The following is a 26,035-nucleotide window of genomic DNA, read 5'->3' on the forward strand; positions in this document are numbered from 1 at the left end:
ATCTGCCAATTCCTTTCTATATAATGACTCAGTATATTCCTTCTATCTTCTTTTAATACTTCCTGGATCATTTAATATTCTGCGCAAAGCCTAGCTTCTCAATTTATTTGCTCAGCATAAAGATAAGAGGTAAGTATAAAATCTGGTATCACTGCAGAAGAGTGGATGGTTTGAGAAACTATTAGGGTTCAGATTTGTTGTTCAGAGGGTTGCTATGAGTTATGACTCATATACTCCTCTCAATGGCACCTAACAACAGGCTCTGAACTTTCATCCCATGGGTTTTTCATCTGCCTGAAATCCTTTTCCTTCAATTCATCTGGTTAACTGTATTTGCAATAAAATGACTCTACACTTCATTGTGGAATATAAGGCATCAAAAGGTTTTCATAGCTTATAAGCAGCTAACTTAGAAGAATAAGGGCCTTTGAAAGCCAAATGAAAACTGCCGAAGAACATAAAAATTTAGTGATATAGGACCTCAAAAACATGTATTAAAGCCAGAAAAAGAAATTTCCAAGGCAGTACCCTGGAAAAAGAATGTTTTTCAAAGTCAAAGATCCAAACTAATAACAGGCTGAAGCTAAGTATGTATACTGGAAACCCAAGGCATGCAGGAAGAAATCAAAGAAAAGAAAAATTAAGCTATGTATGTATAATGTCATCACACTGTTCAGTCTCAGAAAACTATTTCCTACTAAGCTTTACTGTCCTCTACTATTTTATATGATGTCTCAAGAGTTAGACCAATGAGATGAGGCTCATCTGGGCCAGCAGCAGCACATTTGCAATATACAGACCTCATTAATGCTTTCAGTAGAACGACTCTTAACTTCTTCTGTCTTCACACATACAAAGTGTACAGCTACAAGAACTTACCAGCAACCGCAAAGTGGTAGAAAGTTGATGTCAAGTTGTTGTTAGGTGTCATCGAGTTTAGTACAACCTAAAGCGGCCCTATGAACAACAGATCTGAACCCTGTCCTATCCTGTGCCATCTTCACACTTCTTGACACACTAGAGCCCATTGTGGCAGTCACTGTTGATCTACCTGCTTGAAGGTCTTCCTTTCCCTCCCTGATCCTCCATCTTTCCAAGCATCATATCCTTTTCCAGAGAAAAGGCCCACCTAGAAACATGTCTCACATATGTATGATGAAGCCTCATCATATCTGCCTCCAAAAAGCCCTCGGGCTGTACTTTCTCCAAAATACATCTGTTTGTTCTTTTGGCAGTCTAGGGGATGTTCAGCACTCTCCTCCAACACTTCTACTCAAAGGCACCAATTCTTCTGTCTTCCTTATTCACTGTCTAGCTCTCAGAGGCATAACAAGTGATCAGAAAGCCCACGGCCTGAGTCAGATGCACCTTAGTCCCCAAATTAGCATCAGTACTCCTCCATAATGTAGCAAGAACTAGCCAAATAATAGAGGAGGACTAATTATGCAATGAGATAATAAAAAAATTGTGAAAACTCCTACAAACTCCTCCTCAATCACTTACAGGTTATAAGTCCGTCCAAAAATAAATAAAATCTAAATAAGAAAAATTAATTAAGAAACTATTCAGTGGAGACATATAAATAAAGTCTACTCTTCTAAGGAGTAGCTGCCTCCCTAGAGTTGTTCATATGTACATGTTTATAGCCTGAGACCAGGAATGGGATGTATTTAAAACAATTAGATGCGTAGGAAAATAGAGTAAATGGTCTAGAGAGGACACAGAGAACTGCATATAAGAGGTGTCACAAAATTCTAGCATTAAAGTAGCTTTCAGAATTTGCAAAAGATTCCCCAGACTTTCTGCTCCACTTTTACATCCCATAAAAACAAATAGGGCATATTTTACTGTTATTGTTATTTTATAGCTACTGCTATTTTACTGCAGGTAAGACAATTGGGGTGAAAATGCCCTAACTGCTTGTCCCTTGATTTCAATGTTTAATCAGTTGATATTTATATAATTCACAAGCTAAAGAAATGCCCATGGGTATGTTTTGTTTGAAAGCTCTATTTCCTTAGCTTTCTGTTAGTGAGTAGTCCATTTCTGTGTATGGTTTATGTATCAATAAATGTTCTGAAAATACTGCATGCAACAAATACTGTTACAGGTGATTCAAATTTGATTCGAATCTCTTTACCAATTGGGCTTTCCCTAAAAATAAACCTGGGCAAAAAAAGAGAGAATAAAATCTGTACATTCAGAACCAAAGCCTTGGATGACAACAGTCTACCAGGACAATGCTCTATATCCTACTTTGGTGAGTAGTGTGACTGGAGTCTTGAAAGCTTACAAGACGTCGTTTCTTGGACTAACTATTGGTTAGTCTTAACCAATAAGATTAACTGTTGGTGGCTGCCTATCCAGAGCAAAGAAGAGTGGTGAAAAAAAATTAAATACAAGACTATTACATCCAAGGACTAATGGATCATGTGAACTTCACTGTCTACAATCTCAGATGAAAAGCTAGATCATGCCTGGCTACTGCTACTGACAATGGTTAATACTGTGAAAGTGATCATAAAAGGAGGTGGGCGGGGAGAAAAAGTGCAACAATGAATGAATGGAATTCCAAAAAAAAAAAAGGAGGTCCTGGAGAGAGTGGAAGGAAAATCTGGAACAAAATTCAAAATATTAAAATGACTAGGCTTACCCTTCAGGGCTGGAACTGAACTTATAGTTCAATATTCAGCAAAGCCACAGACCAATATGTAAGGTGAACAACTCTAGGGAGGCAACAAGAGGCAGTCGTTTATGATAAAAAAGTTAGCATAGTTGTCTACGGACAAAGTTCAGAAGACAGGAAGATTTAGGAAAAGAGTAGTAATGGTGACAGGGGAAAATGAAATGAGTGTTGTAACAACGTGAGCCTCTAATCACTGTCACAAAACTTTATGTGTATGAATTATTGAAAAGAATCCAAATTTGCTCAATAGATATTGTAAGAAAAAGTTAATAAACAAAATGGCATGGAAAGTAGTATACTACTTTTCTTATGAGACAAAAAGTCTAGAAATAGGGCAACTCTGGCTCACTACAGAGTTTTCAATGTTTTGAAATTAGATCATCCATCTAAGAATTTGTAAGCAGCCATCCCACAAAAACAATTGGTTTCTATACCTGGAACAACAGGGGAAGGAAGAGAGCACAGAGAAGGTGGATGTGGAACTTGTGACTAATGGCTCCTTTGACATGAGAAAAGAAGTGATGGTGCTCGCTACCATTACTAAACATTTTTATCACTGATTCTACATAAGAACCTGTTCAAAGGGGTGAACCACAGAAAAGAATTTTAAAATTCATGTAACCCAGATTTTTTAAATCTAAGAAGGTTAGACAAACTGCTAGAACACTTATCCTGAGATCATCTTTAAGACTTAAACCATACTCGTAAGTCTTAAAATAAAAAAGTAGTTTAGATTTTAATGTTGATAATCAACATTATCAACTGAAAATTATTACATTCTTTCAAGAGCTTGCTATGTGGAATCAAAATAACAGTAACTTGAAAGATTAGAGAGGAACTTTAGGGAGCTCCTCTGATGACACAATTCATAGGGTGTTGGCTCCATTTCTGACAGTTTGAATTCACCAACTGCTTCAAGGGACAAAATGGGCTGTCTCCTCCCCTTATGATTTACAGCCTCAGAAGCTGTTTGGAGGGTCACTCTAAGTGGGAACCAACTAGATGACAGTGAGGTGAATTTTAGGGTAGCAGTTAACATATGGTAATGGGTGAGGAACAACTCCAAAAAAGAGTGAAAATGGCCATACAACTTGAAGAATGCAATCCACAGGACATAATGGTCACTTTATGGTAGACGCTATTGTACGGCATGTGTTTTGCTTTGTTTAGTCTCAACAATAAAAAGAAAATAGGTGATTTTTTTTTTACAAAAATGTGTATGAATTGTTGTGTAGAAAATTATCTGCTCTATAAACACCATCACTCAATTCACAATAAAAGATTTTATTTTTTTTAAAAAAAAAAGTAAAAATCTGTCTCAACTGTAGATTTAAAATATACAGGTGAGCAGAAGAGTATATTTACTAAATAGGAAATGTTACACATTGAGTAGGTCCTTCTACTAAGTTAAAAAAAACCAAAAATGTTAGGAGAAAATAAAGAGGTATTTCGATCTTCTTTCTCCATTACCATTTTCTCACTTTTGTACAATGTCCACCCTCTCTGGTACCCATTTACTTACCTTTCAATTATCAAAACACGTATAATCCCTCTTTTAAAAAAGATCATGAGAAATCTCAGTCCCCAAATCTACCAATTATAGCCTTCTTCTACAGGTATGAACTAAAACAATACTCATTTGCTCAATTTCCAACAGCAAATACGACGATGGAATAGAGAGGAAAGGTTTGATGGAAAGTCATCAGAAGGTGGGATTAATGTAGAGTTTGGGATGGCACAACTTGATTCCCACAGCTTCTATCACAGCTCCCAAACTGTGGCTTCACATGACCTGCCATGCAATGACAATAAGCCAGGGTGCTCTCACTAGCTTCATTACAGCATGGTTGCAGCTGCCACTGGCAAGTCATTGCCTAAGACAAAGCACTGGGTTATACACAGCCACTTTATCCCATAGGACTTCCAAATCTGACTAAGCAAGTGCAAATATACACAGTCCCTGGCTCTGGACAGGAGTTCTCTGGCAGCAGTCTATAGGAGTTATCTGCTAACCCAAAGCCCAGATCTCTCTGGTGGTAACCAGGTGCTCTGAGGGATAAATGTGGGCAATTTCCACCCATGTGATGTGCTGTCTCAGAAACCAATTGGAGGGTCAGCTCTGAGTCAGTTCAGACTTGACAGCAATAAGAATCAAAACAGGAATTAATTGCCACTGAGTCAGAACCAATTCATAGCTAACCTTCTGGCAGGCTTGCAAAGCTATAAATCACACAAGAAATTACCCATCTTGACTTCTCAACTCATTTGCTATGATGGGCTTGTAAGTTTCTAGACATGACAGAAATGAGAGAGATGTTTCTGAAACTTCACAATGGAACCTCATATAATTTAAAATTTTATTTGTTTAGATATTATGGTAAGTTAATAGTTGTGTGCTCTATTTCTCATTTCGTATGGGGATAAAGTCTTGACTTTTTTTTTTTTTTTTTTTGGCATGGCCTGGAACCTTAACAATTGTTGAAAACAGTCAATAGGAAAATAGATTCGTATCTAAAAATAGCCTTCAACAACAATCATTTTAAGACCTCTCTCTCATTGCTACTGAGTCAGAACTGACTTTTAGCTGATCTTCCAGATGGAGTCCAAGGCTGCATGTCACACAGGAGGCTGCCCTTCTTTTTCCTATGAACCTGCTGATGGATTGAAATTGCAACAAAGGCAGGCCTTTGGGTTAGCAGCACAACACTCCATGGACTACACCACCAGGGCTCTCCTAAATTAGTGTAGGTCTATGCTGCAGTGGTATCATCAAGCATCTTTAGTAAATGTTAGGGAAAGGAAAATAATATTGAGAATAACAAAGTGCTTTAGTTACGTTAACTCACCATATTACTTGGCTTTAATTTAGTTGGTTTTATTAAAGGTAAAACTAGTCAAAATGTGAAATAGTTAAATACAAGCATTATACTACAAAATTATTATGCACACATTACTTAAAAAAATTTTCATCTGAAGTTTCATTGTTATATTAGTTGTAAATATCAATCAAATACGTGATGTAAACTAACATTTTCAAAGAAGAATAACCAACATTTTGGTTAATAGCCAGGAGCGTAACCACTGTGCTATTAGGGTATCTTTTCTCCCCATGGTTTTTGTTGTTGTGTGCAGTCGAATAGGATCTGACTGGCACAGGAGCTCCTTCTTCAGTAGAGCATCTGGTTGTAGGGTATCTAGCTTCATACGTGTTGTTCACATGTACTGTCAGGCCAGAACCCATCCATAGCTGACTCTCTAGTGGGTTTTCATGAGCAGTAAACTACCCACATCTCTCCCGCAGAGGAACTGGTGGATTAGAACCAGGTACCTTTTCATTGGCAGCTCAATTCCTTACCACTAAGTCACCAGAGCTCCTTAGCTTCAGATAGAAACAGCTATTAAGAAAACTGAAGTTTTTCCACAGGCCTAAATCAAATTATGTATTAATAAAGAAAAACTATTCAATTGCATTTTTTAAAAAATGCCTTCTTTGCTGCACAGTGGTGTGGACCTGGAGGGAGGGATTGCACAACAATGAAAGAGCTTTTCTTTTACTTTTCAAGGGGAAAAGGGAATGGGAGGGTTGGGCAGGGAGAAAAGTAGAACAAATGACTGGAAACCCTAGGTCTCTGTAAACTTTCATTAAAATTAATTAAAGCAAGGGGAAAAAATGGCTTCTTTGAAATTGGGGAGTATTCTGGTTTAAGATCATATGTGAAATGAATTTTTTACTACTCCGAATAGTTACCTATGCTACTCTCAATATCTTTAACATTGAATACTTTAGGTGAGGAATCGGGACATGAAGGGTTACTAACCTGTTGTTGTGTTGTTGTTATGTGCCGTCGAGTCGCCTGCAACTCATAGCGACCCTATGTACAACAGCCCTAAACTCTGCTCTGTCCTGTGCCAATTGCACTGTCTCTGACACTCCCATCCCGATTATCCCAGTCACCGAATCAATCCACCTCACAGAGGGCCTTCCCCTCCTGCGCTGTCCCTCCACCCTCCCAAGCATGATGTCCCTCTCTAAGGACCGGTCTCTCCTTACAACATGTTCAAAGTATGTTAGATGGAGCCTCAGAATCCTTGCCTCCAAGGAGCCACCTGGTTTAACCCTTTCCAGGACAAATCTGTTTGTTCTCCTAGCAGTCCATGGTATTCTCAATACTCTTCTCCAGCACCACAGCTCAAAGGCATCAATTCTCCTTCTATCCTCCTTGGTCATTGTCCAACTCTCTGATGCATAACAAGTGATTGTGAAGACCATGGCCTGTATCAAACGCACCTTAATCTCTTATATTTTATAAAATTTTTCAATGAATATACATTTTCAGTCATTAAAAAAGAGTCAATTGTGGCCACTCGGGGAGGATGTAGTGTGACAGGAACAAAATTCAGCAAACTATTAAAAATGTCTTTTGAGATGAAACACATATTCTCTTCTAAAATAAAATGAATTGCATTGGGAAAGTTTGCTGTCAGAGATCTCTCCAAAGTACTGAAGAGTAACAATGTCAGTCTGGAGAAGAAAGTGCACCTGATACAGGCTGTGGTCTTTGCTATCACTTGCTATGCATCAGAAAGCTGGACAATGACTAGGGATGATAGAAGGAGAATTGATGCCTGTGAGCTGTGGTGTTGGAGAAGAGTGTTGACTATACCATGGACTGCTAAGAGAACAAACAAGTTCGTCCTGGAGAGGGTGAAGCCAGGTTGCTCCTCGGAGGCAAAGATTCTGATGCTTCATCTAACATACTTTGGACACATTGCAAGGTGGGATCAGTCCTTGGAGAGGAACCTCATGTTTGAGATGGTGAAGGGACAGCACAGGAGAGGAAGATCCTCAATGAGGTAGACTGAGTCAGTGACTGGGGTAATGGAGATAGGTGTGCCAGAGACAATAAGATTGGCATGGAAAAGAGCAGGGTTTAGGGCTGCTGTACATGGGATCACTATGAGCTGCATGCAACTTGACGGCACATAACAAATAAAATGAACAGATTTCTTTAGAAAACATTCATCTGTTGTGCAGACTGTGCCTGGGTTAAGTGAGAAAATTTCAAGCTAGGTAGAGAAAGTGAAGAGAATATGAAGCACTTACTGAAGATCAAATACTACAGTCTTCAGTGTGGATTAAACCTTAACACAAAGGGGGTGGGGGGAGGGAATTACTGACAATTGGACCTGTAAGCAACATCATGGTAATCAAAGAAAAGACGCTGTCAAGAATTCCTGTCACCTGGATCTATAATCAACACTCACAGAAGGAGCAAAGAATGAGAAATTTAATCCTACTGGTCAAATCTGCTAAGGATCTCTTCAAAGTGCTAAACAGCAAGGTTGTAACTTTAAAGACGAAAGTGTGGCTGATTCAAATGACATTTTCAGTTGTTTCATATTCACGTGAAAACCGGAAAATAATATTTTAAGATTGAAGAATTAATGCCTATGAACTGTGATGTTAGCAAAGAATATTAACTGTATCATAGACTTGCCAAAAGACTCTATTGGAAAAAGTACAGCCAGAATGCTTCTTAAAACCAAAATAATGGGGAGAGTTAGTCTCACATTCATTGGGCATGTTATCAGGACGCACCAGTTCCTGGAGAAAGACATCAAGCTTGGTAAAACAGAGGGTGAGTCAGAGAAGAAAATCCTCAATGAGATGGGCTGACTTAGTGGCTAACGACAACGGGCTCAAAAACAAATGTTTTGGCCTGTTAAACACTGAGGCACTTTGTGCTAGAACCAACTCAACAGCACCTCCCAACAACATTCATCATCTGATAACTCTCGCGAGCTTCCAAAATAGACCACTACTCACATTTCAGCAATAGTGAAATAGTTTTCATTTTTGAAAAGCAGCTTTCTTTTTCTCTAGCTCTTAAATATGGTGTCATCTCTACTGATTACTCAGTTTTCTTTACTGTACTAATTTATTTTATACTTTATGATCAAGTTTCAATACTTTTTCGCCTCACAATTTCTGGCTTCCATATGTTATAACAGTAATATCTCCAGTAGAGAGAGTACTTACTATATATAGCATTGTACTATCAACCATTTACCTATAGGACTTACTACACAGCACTGTACAACAATTGTGCCTCCTCTTGATTTCAATTTGCACAGAAAAAAAGAACACTGTCCATGGAATTATAATCATAGTACCTAAGCAGCACCACAGCATGAAGCTAAGAGCATGGCATCAACAGTCATACAGATTTAAAGTGACACAAGTTAAAGAATTCATTTCTTAAGAAATTAGTTAGTACTACCTCTAGAAGACTGCTTAAGGATTAAATACAATTCTTGGAGAGTTTAGCATAATATTTGCTTTGCAGAAATGGCAACTCTTAGTTATTAATTAATACCGTGTCTGCCAAATAAAATATCTGCTTAATGATACACTATTGACAAATTATTAAAATCCATGTGTTTTAATAACTATAAATCCATGTATAATTAAATGTATTTACAAATAAAGTATGTACATCTGTAATGAGGTTACTGTTGTATTTATAGCCAAGGCATTAAAGTTTTCTTATAGCCAATACCCAGTTTCATTATAAAGAAGAATGTTCAAAGATTATGACTTGTGCTTCGTTTTCTGGAACTATTTGTTTATGAAGTTGAGCTTGCTCCAAGCCAGAACTCTGCAGAGAATTTGGGGAAGTGTTAGAAATTGAGGCTGTTACATTATACCTCGCTGACTGATAAAAGCTATAGTATTCAAGTCTATTTTCCCCGGAGTTTTCTGGTGTCTTTAGTTTCTGCTTAAATTTAACAATCTTATAGATCAGAAAAATGATCAAACCACAAGCTAAGATGAAAAAGGCTAGCAAAATGTCAAAAGCCTCATTCAATTTTTCAACTTCTTGTGTGCAAATTAAAGATGTTTCCCCAGATACTGCTACAGTATCACTTGGTAGAGCACTGTGGTTAATAGAAGAAGTAAACTGTATGTGCACAGGTAACAATGAGGTTGTTTCTAATGGATTACCAAAGGTATTGTCTTGAAAAACTCTACTGGCAGATGATGTATGAATTTGTTCCCCAAATGTAGCATTCTCCGCGTCGGTATTTTCCAAATGTTTACCATTTGTAGTTACTTTATGCCAAGCCATCATAAATGCAGTAGTCTTCTGATGAGTATAAAGAGATTTTATATCCAAAGTTCTGGATCTATTCGTCAAAAGTACAGAGCAGTTTGTGACATCAGTCCACTTAATATAATGCAATGCTCGACCACGCAATGATGGGGGATTCTGACAAAAGATGTTTAGAGTAATGGCTGAAGACGCTAGCCAGTCACGAAGGCCCAATAATTTGCAGTTACATTCCCAAGGATTAAAATTTGCCTGAAGACGAACCAATGAAGACAATGGCTTAAGGACTCTCGGATGTAAATCTGTAAGGTTATTAAATGACAAGTTAAGGATCTTCAAAGATGCTCCCATGTTTGCAAATGTACCATTATCAATGGTGATGATTCTGTTGTTATCAAGTTGAAGGTATGTTAAGTTCTTTAACACATTAAACATGTCAGAATTTAAGTTTTCTAAATTATTATGACTTAAGATTAAATATTTAAGATTATCAATTCCACCAAACCCGTTCTTAGTAACATTTCTAATTCTTGCATTTTTCAGGAAGAGATATTCCAGGTTGACAAGTCCTTTAAATGCAAAAGGATGTATTGCTTCAATCCGGTTATGTGACAAAGAAAGTCTTTTAAGACTCCTAAGTATTCCAAAAGCATTTGATGGTACTTTTGTTAAGTTATTAGCTTCTAAATGCAAACAACTAAGGTTTGCAAGATGTTGAAAGCTTGTGTCTGATATCCTAAAAATTTTATTGTTTGATAAATCAAGTATTTGAAGAGCAATCATACCAGCAAAGGTACTACTCCCAAGGACTGATAATCGATTCTTTTGTAGATTTAAGTATCGAACTGAAACTAGATCATTAAATACTCCTCTTGGAACAAAAGATACTTGATTAGACTGTAAATATAAATTACGAAGATTTGAAAGGCCTTCAAACATTCCAGGATCCAAGCGTTTTATAAAGTTATCATTTAGGTATAGGAAATACAGATGTTTCAATTCAACAAAGGCTTTTGGGTATACATAGACAATGCTAGAATTATCCAGATACAATGCTACAAGAGAATAAAGTCTTGCAAATTCATTTTCACTTATATATGATATATTATTTCCAGTCAGATAAAGAAAAATTGTACTTTCAGGAAAATTCTTGGGAATACTCGAAAGGCCCAAGTTACGGCAGTTAATTTGTCTCCCAGTGCAGAGGTGGCACACAGACGAACATCCAAGAATCTCTTTATGGAATATTAATATAAGACAACAGGTAACAAGAAGGAACAGTCGTAGGCAAGGCAGAGAAAACTGTAATCCACACATAGCCCTGTTCTTGGCTTTTCTGTTCATATCAGAATTAGCTATAAAAAGAGAAGGTAAAACTGTAAATCGTCAAAGTGCTTAGGTTGAGCATGTATATTAATAGCTATTCTGTATTCTATTTTGTTTTAACAATAATAAAAAGTATTGTAATCATATTACAGTAACAGCAGAAAATAATGAAGGTTGGATTATATTCTAGGATTTGACGTACCTCCAGGCAATTAAGCCACTATTTGACAAAATGTTCATTCAAATTAATAAACTGCAAAACAAAATGTTTGCAGGATTAGCTTAAAATTTTCACTGATAATTTTATTGAAATTTTAATGAACCATATGCTGGTGTAATAATGAAGGTCTCTGCATAAAAAAATGCCTTTACCATAATCAATAAAAGTCAAATATCAATTAAATAACAGAATTGCGTAAAATTCAGATTATAGAAAAAGTACATTTTAAACATTTTTATCAAAATGAAATTTTTCTTCATTTAGAAGTTCACAACTAAGGAATCTTACCAATAATAGTAAATTCATATTATCACTGCTGATTTCAGTATAGAATTTAAGCTGCTGAGCGACACTTGTAAACTTCACTTCTTTCTGTGGTATTGTTGACCTCCACCCCTCTTTTTTAAAGCCACAGTTTGCTCAGGAAACCACTCTTCCCATTGGTTCCTCTACAATCAGTGTATAAATAAGGTTGCCATGGATACAGGAAACTGAGAGACAGGAAGTAATCTTATCTGTGTTTCAAAAGTATTGTTGAAAGGAAATCTATTTTTTTTCTTCAGAATGTAGCTAATTTCAGTTTTCCTAAAACACACATCTAAACATCTCTTACAACCCTCAAAATTAAGAATGAAGTTTTTTAAAATTACTTTGAATTTTTAGATCAGAATGGAAAAAATAGTATGTTTCCAAAAATTACTATGTAGAAAAAAGCAAGCTGGATCAAGATATACAGTCAGTAATTTTTGTGAAGTTTAAAAATATGTAAGATATACATTGTTTTGAGTACATATTAGGGACTTCAGTGTTATATGTAATGATTTAAATTTTAAAAACAAAATACACATCAAGTCATTGAGAAGGTTATTAATCACATCTAAGAACTGAGATGAGAGGAAAAATATAAATGCTGTTACAAATGCCGTTTCATTATTCTTGGTGCCCTTTCATCAATTTTTCACTCTCTTTGGGTGAGGAAACAACAGCTGCTCTGGAGAGAAAGATGCTCAATCCCCATAAGTGCAATTTATAGTTTCTGAAAGCCCTCTGGAGGGTCAGTTATGGGTTGGTTCCAATTTAATGGGAATGAGAGTAGTGTTGTTGTTGTTATGTGCCATCGAGTTACCTGTGACTCATAGTGTACAACAGCCCTAAACCCTGCTCTATCTTATGCCAATCTTACTGTCTGTGACATACCTACCCCCACTACCCCAGTCACTGAATCAATCCATCTCATCAAGGGTCTTCCTCTCCTGTGCAGTGTCCCTCCACCCTCCCAAGCATGAAGTCTCTCTCTAAGGACTGGTCCCTCCATGCAACATGCTGCCAAGATGGAGCTTCAGAATCCTTGCCTCCAAGGAGCAATCTGGTTTCACCCTCTCTAGGACGAACCTGTCTATACTCCTAGCAGTCCACAGTATATTCAATACTCTTCTCCAATACCACAGCTCAAAGGCATCAATTCTCCTTCTATCATCCCTAGTCATTGTCCAGCTTTCTGATGCAAAGCAAGAAACTGCAAAGACAATTTTTTAAACTGAGTGGAAGTATACAAATTCTATTTCATTTTCACAGAATCATACATAGGCATTTTGTTTTTTAAAACAAAATGTTGAGTACTGCAAATTAGTATTTTAATATATGGTAAATATCGACATTTATTTAAGTTCACAGAGTTTCCAGAACCATACTGTTTAGGAAGTGGATGCCACTCCTTACTTCCAAACCTGTCATAGAATGTTATTGGTTGAGTCACCTGTGATGCATAACAACTCTATATACAGCAGCTTTGAACCATTCCCTGTCTTGAACCAGTCTCACTAATTCTGACACACCAACCCCCATCGCCCCAGCTACTGCATCAATCCATTTCATCTGAGGTCTTCCTCTCCTGCACTATCTGTCCACCCTTCCGTGTATGATGTCCTTCTCCAAGGACCAATCTCTACAGGCTATGTGCCCACAGTAAGTGAGGTGGAGCTTCAAAATACTAACCTCCAAGGACAGCGTTGGTTTCATCCTCTCCAAGACAGACCTTTAAGTGGCTTTTAATGATTATTTGCCTTATATTCCTGTATTTGTATGTTGCAGAATAAAAATTTCTTTGTATATAATGTAATATTTTTAAGATAAATATTTAAGATTTAAATACAATATCATGTACTGCTTATCCATTACTTTTCCAAAGGATATTGCTTATGCTTTCCAACTTTTTTTTAATCGCCTTTACTACTGCTGTTCCATAGTCTTGTCAAATACCATAATGGTTACACATTATGTACAATGCAGGATGAGCTTCCAGATTGATTTATGCTGGGAAGCAGTAGTGGCAACCACTTCCTAAACTAGATGCCCCTGGAAACGCAACAAACTCTCTAAATTCTGCAAACTCTCTAAACTCTACAAATTCTCTAAACTCAATTAATGTACAGAAATGATGTTAGTTATACAACAGAGTTCAGGTCTTTTGTGCAAGGGTCGCTATGAGTCATATTCAACTTTATGACACTTAACCACTACTAAATGAGAGTAGTGATGTTTTATCTGGAGGAACAGTCTTCCACATTGTACATCATTCCTTGTCAATGTGCTATATGAAGTAACCTGGGTTTGCTGTGATGCTGAAATTTGTGCCATTGGGGTATCAAATACCATAATGATTTCCCAATGTGAACATATTTAGTGAAGCTCCCAGTTGTAAACCAGGCTTGCAAGCAGAAGTGGCATCCACTTCCTAAACCACATGCCTCTGGAAACTCTATGAACTTGGAGAAATAATGACAGTTATAGAAAGGCATTAGGTCTTCTGTTCATAGAGTCACTATGAGTCACGCTCGACTCGATGGTAATCAACAACTACAATAATACTCTGAAAACATACTGACAGTATTAGTAGAATTAAGGAGCCTTCTCTGTGCAAAAAATAAAAGATCTACTGTTTTATCCTCAAGGCTTACAGCCTCTGAACCTCAATGGAAGGTTATTGGGTCCAAATCAACTCAAAGGCAGAGGGGTCTGGATAAAGAGCTCAACAACTAAGCACTCATTTGCTAATCAAAAGGGCAGCAGTTCAAACACTCCCAGTTCTGAGGGAGGGCGACCTGACAGCATGCTAATGTGAGGATTGGAGAGATTACGTCTCAAATGATTTGTGCATGTTACCAGGAGGGAGCAGTCCCTGGGGAAAGATAGCATGCTTGGTAAAGCAGAGGATTAGCAGAAAGAAAGTGACCCATAACAGGATGGACTGACATAATGGCTACTTAAATGGGTACAAGCAGAGCAAATGACTATGAAGACGGTACAAGGCCATGCAGTGTTTTATTCTGTTTAATATGAGAGTTGGAGCCAAATCAACCAGACCTAAAAACAATTAAGAAGTAACACTGGAATGGGTGTGAGCACTGATCACTGGATTCAGCAACACAGAACAAATGACAGACCATGGCAGGAGTAATTACAGTGGAGAGATGGGGATAAAAGTTTAAATGAAATGAGCTCAGGAAAAAGGAATGGGTATTTTTTTTTTGGCAGTAGATTAAAAAGGACATTACTGAATCATTACAAAATGTTCAGTCACATTTTTCATTTCTTTTTAAAAAAAAATGTTGGAAGTATTATAGCATCTTTAGGTATAGTATTAGGTATTAAAGCCATCAGGCTTTAATAGAAGAAAAAACACTTGAAGAAAAAATGCTAATTATGTTGTTGTCGTTGCTGTTGTTGTTGTTGTTGTTATGTGCCGTCAGTGTCAGTCATTTGCAACCCAATGTACAACAGCCCTAAACCCTGCTCTATCCTGTGCCAATCGCACTGCCTCTGACACATCCATCCCAATTACCCCAATCACTGAATCAATCCACCTCATAGAGGGTCTTCCCCTCCTGCGCTGTCCCTCCACCTTCCCAAGCATGATGTCCCTCTCTAAAGACCTGTCTCTCCTTACAACATGTGCAAAGTATGTCAGACGAAGCCCCAGAATCCTTGCCTCCAAGGAGTAGCCTGATTTAACCCTCTCTAGGATAGGAGCAATAAATCTAGGAGGGAGGAGATTAAGTTCACAAGTAGAAAAATGAACTTAGCCAAAAAGAATAGTTTATATTCTATAACATTAGAGAAAGCCAGATTTTATGAGTACAGATGTAGGTACGCAGATAGGTGCTTTTCATATGATTTCTAGTACTATTTTCATAATGAAGTAAGAAGCAAATTCAATGAAGAGGTAAGATATACTATAAACAGTAACAGAAAATAGGCAGTACCTGGAGCAGGTAAGAGGAATGGTTTTCAGATAGCCCAGCTACTTTCACAAACCACACATACACATACACAAAACCATACAACAGAGACATATTAAGGAAAATAATGGAAAACAACACAATGCAATTCATTAGGATGAAATGCTACCTGAAAGAGAACTTCACTGAATAAGGCAAATGCATCTGTTAAATGAAATGTGGGACTCAAACTCGAAATACTAGATAACAGTCAGAAGTCAGAAGAAGACATTAACCTGCTGTCACTATTAATAATTATCTGTCAGTTTGTCATTCTTTTTTTTTTTTTTTTAGTTTGTCATTCTATGTTCGCCTTAGTATAGTAATGACCACACCATCGGTATTTCAAATGCCAACAGGGTCATCAGTGATGAATAGATTTCAGAGGATCTGCCAGTCAAAGACAGACTAGGAAGAAAGATCTAGTGATCTATTTCCAAAAATTAGTCAATAAAAACCATACGGATCAAAATAGCATCAAAAGTCGAGTCACCTAAATTGGAAGTTAGTCTATGATAATGGAATCAAAACGTGATCATTGTCAAGACGGTGCAGCACTGAACATCATTTTGTTACATCATGTACAGATGAGATCAACCTGATTCAAAGCCAACTGAAGAGCAACTAATAGCAATAACAGCATTCACAATCTTCTACTTATCGATGTATGTTCTGCCCTAAATTACCCTGGTAAGGAAAAGTATCTTGGAACAGTTTTTAGAAATTCATGCATAATTAAACAGATCTCAAATAGACTGCTGTTTTTAAAGTGTCACAGAGTTCACACTTTAAAAAAAAAAGGGGTGGCAACTGGATCCATCTATAACAATCTGAGAAAAACTGTTACAATTTAAAGAAAAATAGGATCTGTTATCTCACGTACAAAAACATCTTTTAAAAAATGAAAACTGCTCCTTACTTACTACTCTGTAAATAAATAAGACCATATTCAGGTATCTCTGTACTTTGTTATTAAGATTTGTAGCAACCAAGTAATGTAAGACAACTAATCTCGCAAACAGAATCTATACTCTGTACAAAAGTACAATATGCAAACTAATGTGGAAAAAAGGAACAAGGATCCTAGTTCAACAAAATAAAAAAATAAAGCCCATTATTCTGATTAAAGTTTTGATACAAGCACTCAGTCTAGCAATCTATGCACTGTATAAACTATTCTACAGTAAAATGTTCATAACTAACTAAAGAGGTTAAAAGCCTGGATCCATCCTTAAGCACCTCTCAAGAAAGACATAGCAACCCACTTCTAAAACATCACAGATATTAAACATAAGTGTTTTCCATAAGTTTTACTCAGAAGCACAAGGGAATATACTTTATAGCAACATGTCAACATAAGACACTTCGGTGTGATGGAAAAATTGGTTTTCTTGATGTCATCTTTTATTTATCAAATATTTTATGAAAAAATAAATAGCTGAAATCAGACATGTGTTTCACAGACAACCAGCAAGATAGCTGATTTGTAAACTTCCCAGTATCATGCTAGACTGAAAAGAGAGAAGTCCATAAGTCCCATTAGAAAACACTACTTTAGGTGATGTTAAAGTTTGAAAAGGATTTACATAGGCCAATACAGTTGTGGATTGCAAATTGAGAATTGACGAGGTGAAAACTCACTTCTAAAAATTTCTTAAGCCATGTTAAACATGTATAGGTGTGCTACATTACACATATTTTACATTATTTCTATTTTATCATGCGTGTACTTCTATTATTTTTATGGTATGTTCTTTGTGGAAAATGTGATAAAATCTTTCAATTAAAAAAATCATCAAACCCAGGAAATAATTTTCCTTTTTCCCCCCAAAAAATAACAAATTCAAATATAAATAAGCCATATGTAAAAGGGTTATTTTTTCCATTTTAGCTGAGCTAAAATAATTATAATCAATAATTACTAAACAATAGAAAACATTAAAAAATTTAAAACTATAGAACTATATCGTATAAATTCCAGGTGGTAAAGAAAGCCATCTGTTTGGCATCTCAAAGTACCATCTCATGGACAGTCCGCAAGTATTTAGCAAGAAGAGTGAGAGAAAGCTTAGTAATAAGGTGAACAAAAATGGTAGTTTCTGTCACTCAGGTTATATATACACTGCAGTGCACAAAACAGCTCAAAGATTTAGTTGTCTTGTTCTTTACCTACAAACATGAGGTAGAGGGAAATAAAAGTATTTGTCACCAGTCTTCACAAAAAGGCTTCTCCTATTTGGACTCTAGTTTAACATTCATGTTTAATTAAGCCTTTCAAGTAAAAGGGTTGAGCAGCTGTTTACCTGTGTCTTAATAACTTATACAAAGGAATTTGATGGTAGGAATAACAACAAATTATAAATGTTGTTCTTGTGTACCATCAAGTCTGAACAAACCCATGGCTGAATCCCAACAGGAGGTTTTCAGAGGCGGTTAAATTACATGAGAGGAGACTCGAACTACACACCTCTCTGGAAGGCAGCACACTTTCTTACCGCTAAGCCACCCGAGGTCCCTAATATGGATAATATTGTGAAAAAACAGAAATTCCAAAACACTTGATTATGTTGATGCTTAGATTAGAATTTGTACACAGACTGAGAAAAAAAAGCAAAAAGGTAATAGTGCACTGCCAAAACAACAAACAAATCTGTCTTAAAAGAAATGCAAAAGGAGAGGCTCCTTAGAAACAAAAAAAGACAGAGAACCTCTTCCATACTATGCTGTTGTTGTTAAGCGCTATAGAGTCAGAACTGATTCATAATTGACCCTCCAGAGAGTTTCGGAGACCGTAACTCACATGGCAAGTGGTTTCCCAACTTTCTCCCTTGGACCAGCTGGTGGTAGTGGACTTGAACCACCTGCCTTTGGGTTGCTAGGGCAATTCTTTACCCATCAGACCACCAGATATCCCTTCCATAGTAGAGTTACATTATTAATAGGAACCAGTCCCTGCAGAAGAACATCATGCTGTGACAAATACATAGTTGGAGATAGAGAGGGAGATTCTGAATAAGATGGATACTGAATAAGATACAATGACTGCAACAATGGGCTCAAGCACAGGAAAAATTGTGAAGCTGGTATAAGATTGAGCAAGGATTCATTCTGTCATGCAAGGGGTCATCATCCACACTCAAGTTCAGATTAAGGCTGAAGAAAATTCAAGTACGTCTACAGGAACCGAGATACAATCTTAAACTTATTCCATCTGAATGGCAAGATCATCTTTGGGGCAGGTTTGAGACAATGAACACCAATGACTGAAGACTAGATGTTCTGGTGACCTAGTGGCAGTAAACAACATCAAGGATATCATTCATGAAGAGAGGAAAACATCATCACAAAGACAAAGGAGAAAGAAAAAGACAGAACTCTGAAAACTGCACCAGAGCATCAAGAAGACAAAACAAAGAAAACACGCTGAGGTAAAAGAGCTGAACAGAATATTTCAAAGGGCAGCTCAGGAAGACAAACCAAAGTATTATAATGCAATGTGCAAACAGCTGAAATCAGAGAATAAAAATGGAAGAACTCAATATGAATTCTCAAGAGGAAAGAACTGAAAAAAGACTTTAAACCTCAAGTTGCACTACTGAAAGATGCTATCGGCAATAACTGAATGCCCCAGAAAGGGTCACAAAGAGATGGGACAGAAAATGGTACCAAAAAGAAATAATTGAGACCAGTTCTTGGAGAAGAGCATTATTCTTGGAAAGGTGGAAGGACAGTACAGGAAGACACCCAGATGAGATGAATTGACACAGTAACTTAAGTAATGGGGTAGGTGTGTCAGAGACAGCGAGAGTGGCTCAGAATAGAGCTAAGTTGAGAGCTATTGTCACTGAGTCCCAAGTGATCTGATGGCAGATAGAAACAATTACTAAAGACCTGAATCTCTGACATTTAAATTTTAAAAAGCTGAATAATTCTCAAGCTACTCTTTCTCCACTGAGAGAAAGGAGAAAGAATAGCACTAATTTACAGTGTAGGTCACTTGAAGCTGTCTTCCAAAATTAAAAGGCAGGCTACTAAACATCACTGAGAAATACACTTGTCTTAGACATGTCCTCCTGGAAAGCAGCATCACCACCTGGGGGGAAGGGAGGAAGGCACTGGCAACAAACTACCCCAGTTTAAATCTGCTTGTGCCACAGGCTAGATCTCCAAACTTTAAACAAATTATTTAACATTTTTAATGTACTGGTTTGCTATGTAAAAAAGCAATTATCAAGCCTTGGACTGTTTCAAGGATTAGGTGTGATGACAAGGTTATGGCACATAGCAACTCTGTGAACAAAAGATTAAATGAAACTTTGCCCTATTCTGCATCATCCTCACAATCACCACGAAGCTGAAACCTGTTGTTGCAGTTACTATGTCAATCTATCTCACTGAGGGTCTTCTTTTACACTGACCCTCAATTTTCCCAAGAACTGCTGTTTCCTGACTCTATGATGAAACAAGGTATGAACGAATGTAAAGCAACTGGCTTTACATTATGTAAGTGGTTATTCGTCATATTATTAGCATAAAATAATCAGTTATGTTCTTAATCTAAATCATCATACTACAGCAAGTCTTCTAAAACCACATGGCTTAATTTGATTAATTTATCACTAAGACTCATATGCTCTAAAACAGCCCTATGACATATTCTAATGATTTTACTATATTTCCTTCCCCCTCTACCCCCACAAAGAATCAGCTCTCGCCATCAGGTTTCAATTTGCTTTTATTTTTAATAATTTAAAATAGGTCTATACTCATGTTTGACTCTGAAGCTTATCAATGTTTGGTCTTTGATAAGAATTTCTGGAGATGGAGTTATTTTAGGAGGGAATTTCCTCAACATAGTGAAAAGTGTATATGTAAAACCAAGAGCCAATATCATTCTCAATGGAGAAAGACAAAGCATTTTCCTCACAAACAGGGACCAGACAAGGATGCCTGCCCACTGTCAACACTTTTATTCGGTATTGTATTGGAAGTTCTTGCTAGGGCAATAAACAGAGGGAAATAAAAGGCACTTAAATAGGTAAACAGATAGTTATGTTAAATTGTTGCTTTATGCAGAGGATATGATTTTGTACACAAAAACCACAAGGACTCAACATAAAAACTTTTATAGCTAGTAGACCAATTTAACAGAGTGGCAGGTTATAAGATCAGTATACAAACGTCAGTGGAATTCCTCTTCAGTAACAAAAATAACACAGATAAGGAACCAAGAAAGGAATACCATTTACAATAGCAAACCACAAACTGAGATACTTAGGAATAAACCTAACTAGAGACACAAAAGATCTTTACAAAGAAAACTACAGAACATTTCTGTGAGACACAATAAAACATATAAACAAATGGAAAAATGTTCGTGTTCATGGAGAGGAAGACTCAATATAGTAAAAATGGCCATCTTACCAAATGTAATCCACATGTTTAATGCAATCCCAATACAGGTATCAAATTAATTTTTCAAAGAGAGAGAAAGGAAATTGGCAAGTTTATGTGGAGAGAAAGAGACCTTGAATAAGTAAAGTGTTTCTGAAAAACAAAAATGAAGTGGGAGGCACAGCACTCCCTGACCTCAAAACAACTAGACTCCTATAACAACTAAAACAACATGATATTGGTACTATGACTAGCAAAGAGAACAATGGAATAAAATCAAGAACCCTGACATTAACCTATGATATTCAACAAGGAAGCAAAACTTATCAACTGAGGAAATGAAAACTTCTTCAACAGACAATTCCGGCAAAACTGTACTACTACCTGCAGAAAGCTGAAGCAGGATGCATATCTCTTACCATAAATAAAAATCAATTCAAGGTGAATCAGAGACCTAGGGGTAAAGCTCAAAAGCCATAAAGATCATAAGACACATAGTAAGGCCTAACTCATGGTATAAAAAGCCTGACAAATACAGCCAGAAATACAACCAGGAGAGGATAAATGAGATAAACTGGATCTTCTAATGATTAAATCTCTGTGTGCATCAAAAACATTTTCCAATAGAGTGAAAAGAAAACCTACTGACTGGGAAAAAAACATCTGACAATACCATTTCAGACAAGGGTCTCATATCAAAAGTTTACAGAATCCTACAGACTGATAAAACAATTACAAATTGGCAAAAGGAAAGACTTTTCAAAAAGGAAGATACTCCGATGTCTAACATGCATACATGAAATTCTTCTGTGTCTTCTAATTCCTTTCGATACAGTGACTCAGTATATTCTTTCCATCTTCTATTAATACTTCCTGGATCATTTAACATTCTGCCGAAAACATCCTTGATTATAGCAACTCGAGGTTTGAATTTGTTCTTCAGTTCCTTGATCTTAAGATATGCTGAGCGAGTTCGGCCCTTTTGATTTTCTGACTCCAACTCCTTGCAAATTTCATTGTAATATTTTGCTTTGTCAGAGGCGGTGCGATTGGCACAGGACAGAGCAGAGTTTAGGGCTGCTGTACACAGGGTCGCTATGAGTCGCAAGTGACTCGACGGCACATAACAACAAACAACAACATGGATACACGAATACTCAAAATCACTAGATAGAAGACAGATGCAAATCAAAAGCGCAATGAGATGCCATCTCACACTAGTAGCAGTGGCAAAGTTTAGAGCAAGTAATAAATGTTGGAGAGGATGTGGTGAGCCAGGAACTCTTAAAACATTGTTTATGCGATTGTAAAATGGTACCACCACTCTGGAAGACAGTTTGGTATTTCTTCAAAAAGCTGAACACAGAAATTCCATATAATCCAGTGATTCCATGCTGGAAATATATCTCAAGAAAATTAAAGTGGAGGCGCATACAGAGATTTATACACCAATGTTCATGGCAGTGTTACTTACCATTGTAAGAACATGGGAACAGACCAAATTTGCAACCATAATCGAATGAATCAAGAAATTATGGTACATTCAGATGATGGAATACTATGCAGCACCCAGGAGTAATGATCTTGAAATCACTACCTTACTCGGATGGGACTGAAGAGCATTATGCTGAGTGAACTCAGTCTCTCATAACAAATACTATATAAGACCATTATTGTGGAAACAAAAAGATAACTAGTAAAATGAATACAAGTATCCAAAGGGGGTGGGAGGATCAGAGGGGAGAAGATGGGCAGGGAGAAATCAGAGGGTTGCACAGTTTGATGGGTAGAGTGAGAAATGGGAAAGATCTGGTGTGAAAAAACAAAAAAGAACTCAAACTTCGTAAGCAAACCAGTATAAAATAAAAATTTTTTTTAAAAAAAAAAACAAACCATGCAATGTATTGGGATGAATGTGAAACACAATGTGAATGAAGAAAAACAATGTATATGGATTCTGCACCCAAATCACTATGAAAAATAAGTAAGTCTATAACACCACTAAAATTTCAGTAAAATTATAAACTGGATTTATAAAAGGTTGGGGAGCTCTGGTGGCCTAGTGGCAAGGAGCTGCAACTACAATCCCAGAAGCGCACGGTTCGAGTCCACCAGATGCTCTGCCGGGGAAGGAGGGACAATTTCCTCCTGTACCAGTCAGATCTGATTTGACGGTACACTCACACAAAAATAATAAAATAAAATTTAAAAAATTAAAAATAAAAAAAAAGGTGTTGAAATCACTGAATGTATGTACTTCACCTTGGTTATTATTAAAAGTAGTTTTGGTTATTATTTTTTTTCAAACACAAAAATTCAGGCAGGAATGAAAAGAAATTGGTAAAATTATTATCAAAGGAAACGTCAACCATACTACTCAAAAAAATGTCAGATTTACACCTTTCTATATCTAGGTCAACAACAACCTTATTACTATTTACTAATAAAATTATTATGTTGTACTTGCAACCACGAGAGAGTAAAATCAATGAATAGGACCTCTTAAGAATAAAATCCTTATGAACATCCAAACACTTATCCAAAAGGGTAAAAAGGGAAGCCACAGACTAAGAAAAAATATTTGTTAACAACATATCTGATAGGAGACTATATCAAGAATTTATAGAATACTCGAGCACCACAAGATAAAAGTAAACAACCCAATTGCAAAATGGGCACAGAATATGAATAGACATTTCACCAAAGAAGACATTCATATGGCCAATAAACACATGAAGAAATGTTCAAAATCCCTAGCTCTAAGAGAGATGCAAATCAAAACAACTATGAAATATCATCTCACCCCAGTAAGAATAGCAAAATTTAAGAGAAAAGCAAACAACAAATGCTGGCAAGGCTGTGGAGAAACTGGAACTCTTATTCACTGTTGGTGGGAGTGTATGGTGCAACCACTATGGAAGGCAGTATGGTGCTTTCTCAAAACGTTAGAAAGACAAATACCATTTAACCCAGGAATTCCACTAGTGGGAATATACCCTAAAGAAACCAGAACTGCCAAACAAGCAGGTATGTGCACACCCATGTTTATTACTGCTCTATTCACAATAGCAAAGAGTTGGAAACAACCCAAGTGCCCATCAACAAACGAATGGACACAGAAGCTGTGGTATAGTCACACAGTGGAATTCTATACTGCACTGAAAAACAAGGAACTCCTAAAATATTATACAAAATGGGTGACCCTAAAGAACATTATGCTGAGTGAATTATCTAAGTCACAAAAGGACAAATACTGCATAATGCCACTGTTATAAAACAGTACTGATATTGGGTTTGGGAGAAATTAAGATAAGAGGATATAAACAATGAACCCCGCATTGAAACAAATGAGGGAGAGATAAAAGAGATATAGTATTAGGTATTATTTTCATGACAAGAGTCTTCATGCTAAGAGCTGCATAGTAAAGTGGTGGTGGGAAAGATTATATAACAATGAAAGAATTTTTTTTCCCTTTTCCTTTCAAAGAGAAAAGTGAACTTGTGGGATGGTGGGAGGAGTGGACAGGGAGGATAATATGCAAGAGTGAATGAATGGAAATCCAAGCTCTCTCTAATCTTTCATTAAAATTTCAATGTAAAAAAATTTTTAAAAATTATTATGTTGAATGAGGCTTACATCGGGGTGGGGGTAAGACTGAGAAAAACTGGATGAAATATGTTTACGGCATTGAAGTCTATGGGGGAGAGAATAGTTTAAAAGTATTATATTTTAGGGCATTATGTTTATCGTAAGAGTACGGAATGAGGGTTGCAGAGTGGATTATATTTGGGGTTGAGGGTGTGGTTGGGAAATGTGGGGGGGGAGGGATTGCGTACCAATGAGGGAGTTTTGCTTTTGAAGGAGAGGAGCAAACGGGCGGGGGGGCACGGAGAGAAGGGCGCAACAATGAATGAAAGGAATTCCAAAATCTCTGTAGATGTTCACTGACATGAAAAATAAATAAATACATTTAAAAAAAATATTATGTTGTGGTGTTGTTTTTGTTAGGTGCTATCAAGTCACCTACAACTCAGCAACCCTATGAAAACAGGTGTGAACATTGTCCTATCCTGCACCATCCTCAACAATCTGCAAAAAGTTCAAGTCCATTTTCACCGTGTCAATCCATCTTAGTGGAGGTCTTCCTCTCTTTTTCTAACCCTCCACCTTTTTCCCAGTATAAAGTAAATTTCCAAGGACTGGCCCCGCATGACAACATGTCCAAAGTACTACGTACAAAAAAGCAATACTTTCCAACAATACAAAATACCAAAGACCGTAAACAGAGATAACATTTTGATGCTTGATGCTTTAAAGAAATAAACATTTCTCACCTATTATCAGACGGCAGAAGAGAAAGCAATGCCAAAGCTGAAAGTTTCCTTCTTTCAGGCTGGGTAATGTTGTCCATCCGGTCAACCCACATTTCAATCATATTTCCCAAAAGCTGATCCATCTAAAAAAAGAGATGTCTATTTGAAATGCCATTTATCTATGGATAAATACTGTTAAAATTTCCTAAGCCAAAAACCACTGCTACTAAGTTTACTGACTCACAGGAACCCTCACACTTTATAGGACAGTACCTATATTTATCCCATGAAGACAGAGATTCTAACTAATGAATTTCTGTGTGGCAGGCCAACATATTACACACTACACCAACTAGGCTCCATAAGACCTAATTAGGCATGTTTAATGTTGGATCCTAGAAAACTTAACCTTAATGTAAAAAACGTAATGGTACGTTCCCAGAAAGAACTTAAATACTATAAAATATGCAACAAACTTTTAAAAAGAAAGTGATAATGTGTTTAAAGCCTGAAATTAACTCTTCACAGTCAATTCAATGTTGAGAACCAAGCAAATTTTAAAAAAAAACAAACACCTAGTATGAAATTAATGATTTTATAACTTTATTTCATAAAATCAGTCTACCATATTATTGGTACTCAAAAAGAATATGCTTTTCCCCAAACCAACAGCTTAGTTTGCTGAGTTAGATAACTTTATTATAAA

The 26,035-nt window shown here is 36.7% G+C and overlaps 2 protein-coding genes across 2 annotated transcripts in view; both read right to left on the reverse strand.

Moving 5' to 3' along the window:
• IPO11 (importin 11) overlaps positions 1–26,035 on the reverse strand; it is a 228,489-nt gene that overhangs the window by 46,152 nt on the left and 156,302 nt on the right. Inside the window, 1 exon segment of the mRNA XM_006891505.1 lies at positions 25,351–25,472. Coding sequence (XP_006891567.1) covers positions 25,351–25,472 — 122 coding nt within the window.
• On the reverse strand, positions 9,256–11,115 carry LRRC70 (leucine rich repeat containing 70). Its single transcript, XM_006891504.1, has one exon. It carries the CDS (start codon positions 11,113–11,115, stop codon positions 9,256–9,258), a length of 1,860 nt encoding a protein of 619 aa, XP_006891566.1.

The sequence above is a fragment of the Elephantulus edwardii genome, unplaced genomic scaffold, assembly GCF_000299155.1.
Source record: "Elephantulus edwardii isolate Elephantulus edwardi_28Jun2011 unplaced genomic scaffold, EleEdw1.0 scaffold00099, whole genome shotgun sequence".
Classification (NCBI taxonomy): domain Eukaryota; kingdom Metazoa; phylum Chordata; class Mammalia; order Macroscelidea; family Macroscelididae; genus Elephantulus; species Elephantulus edwardii.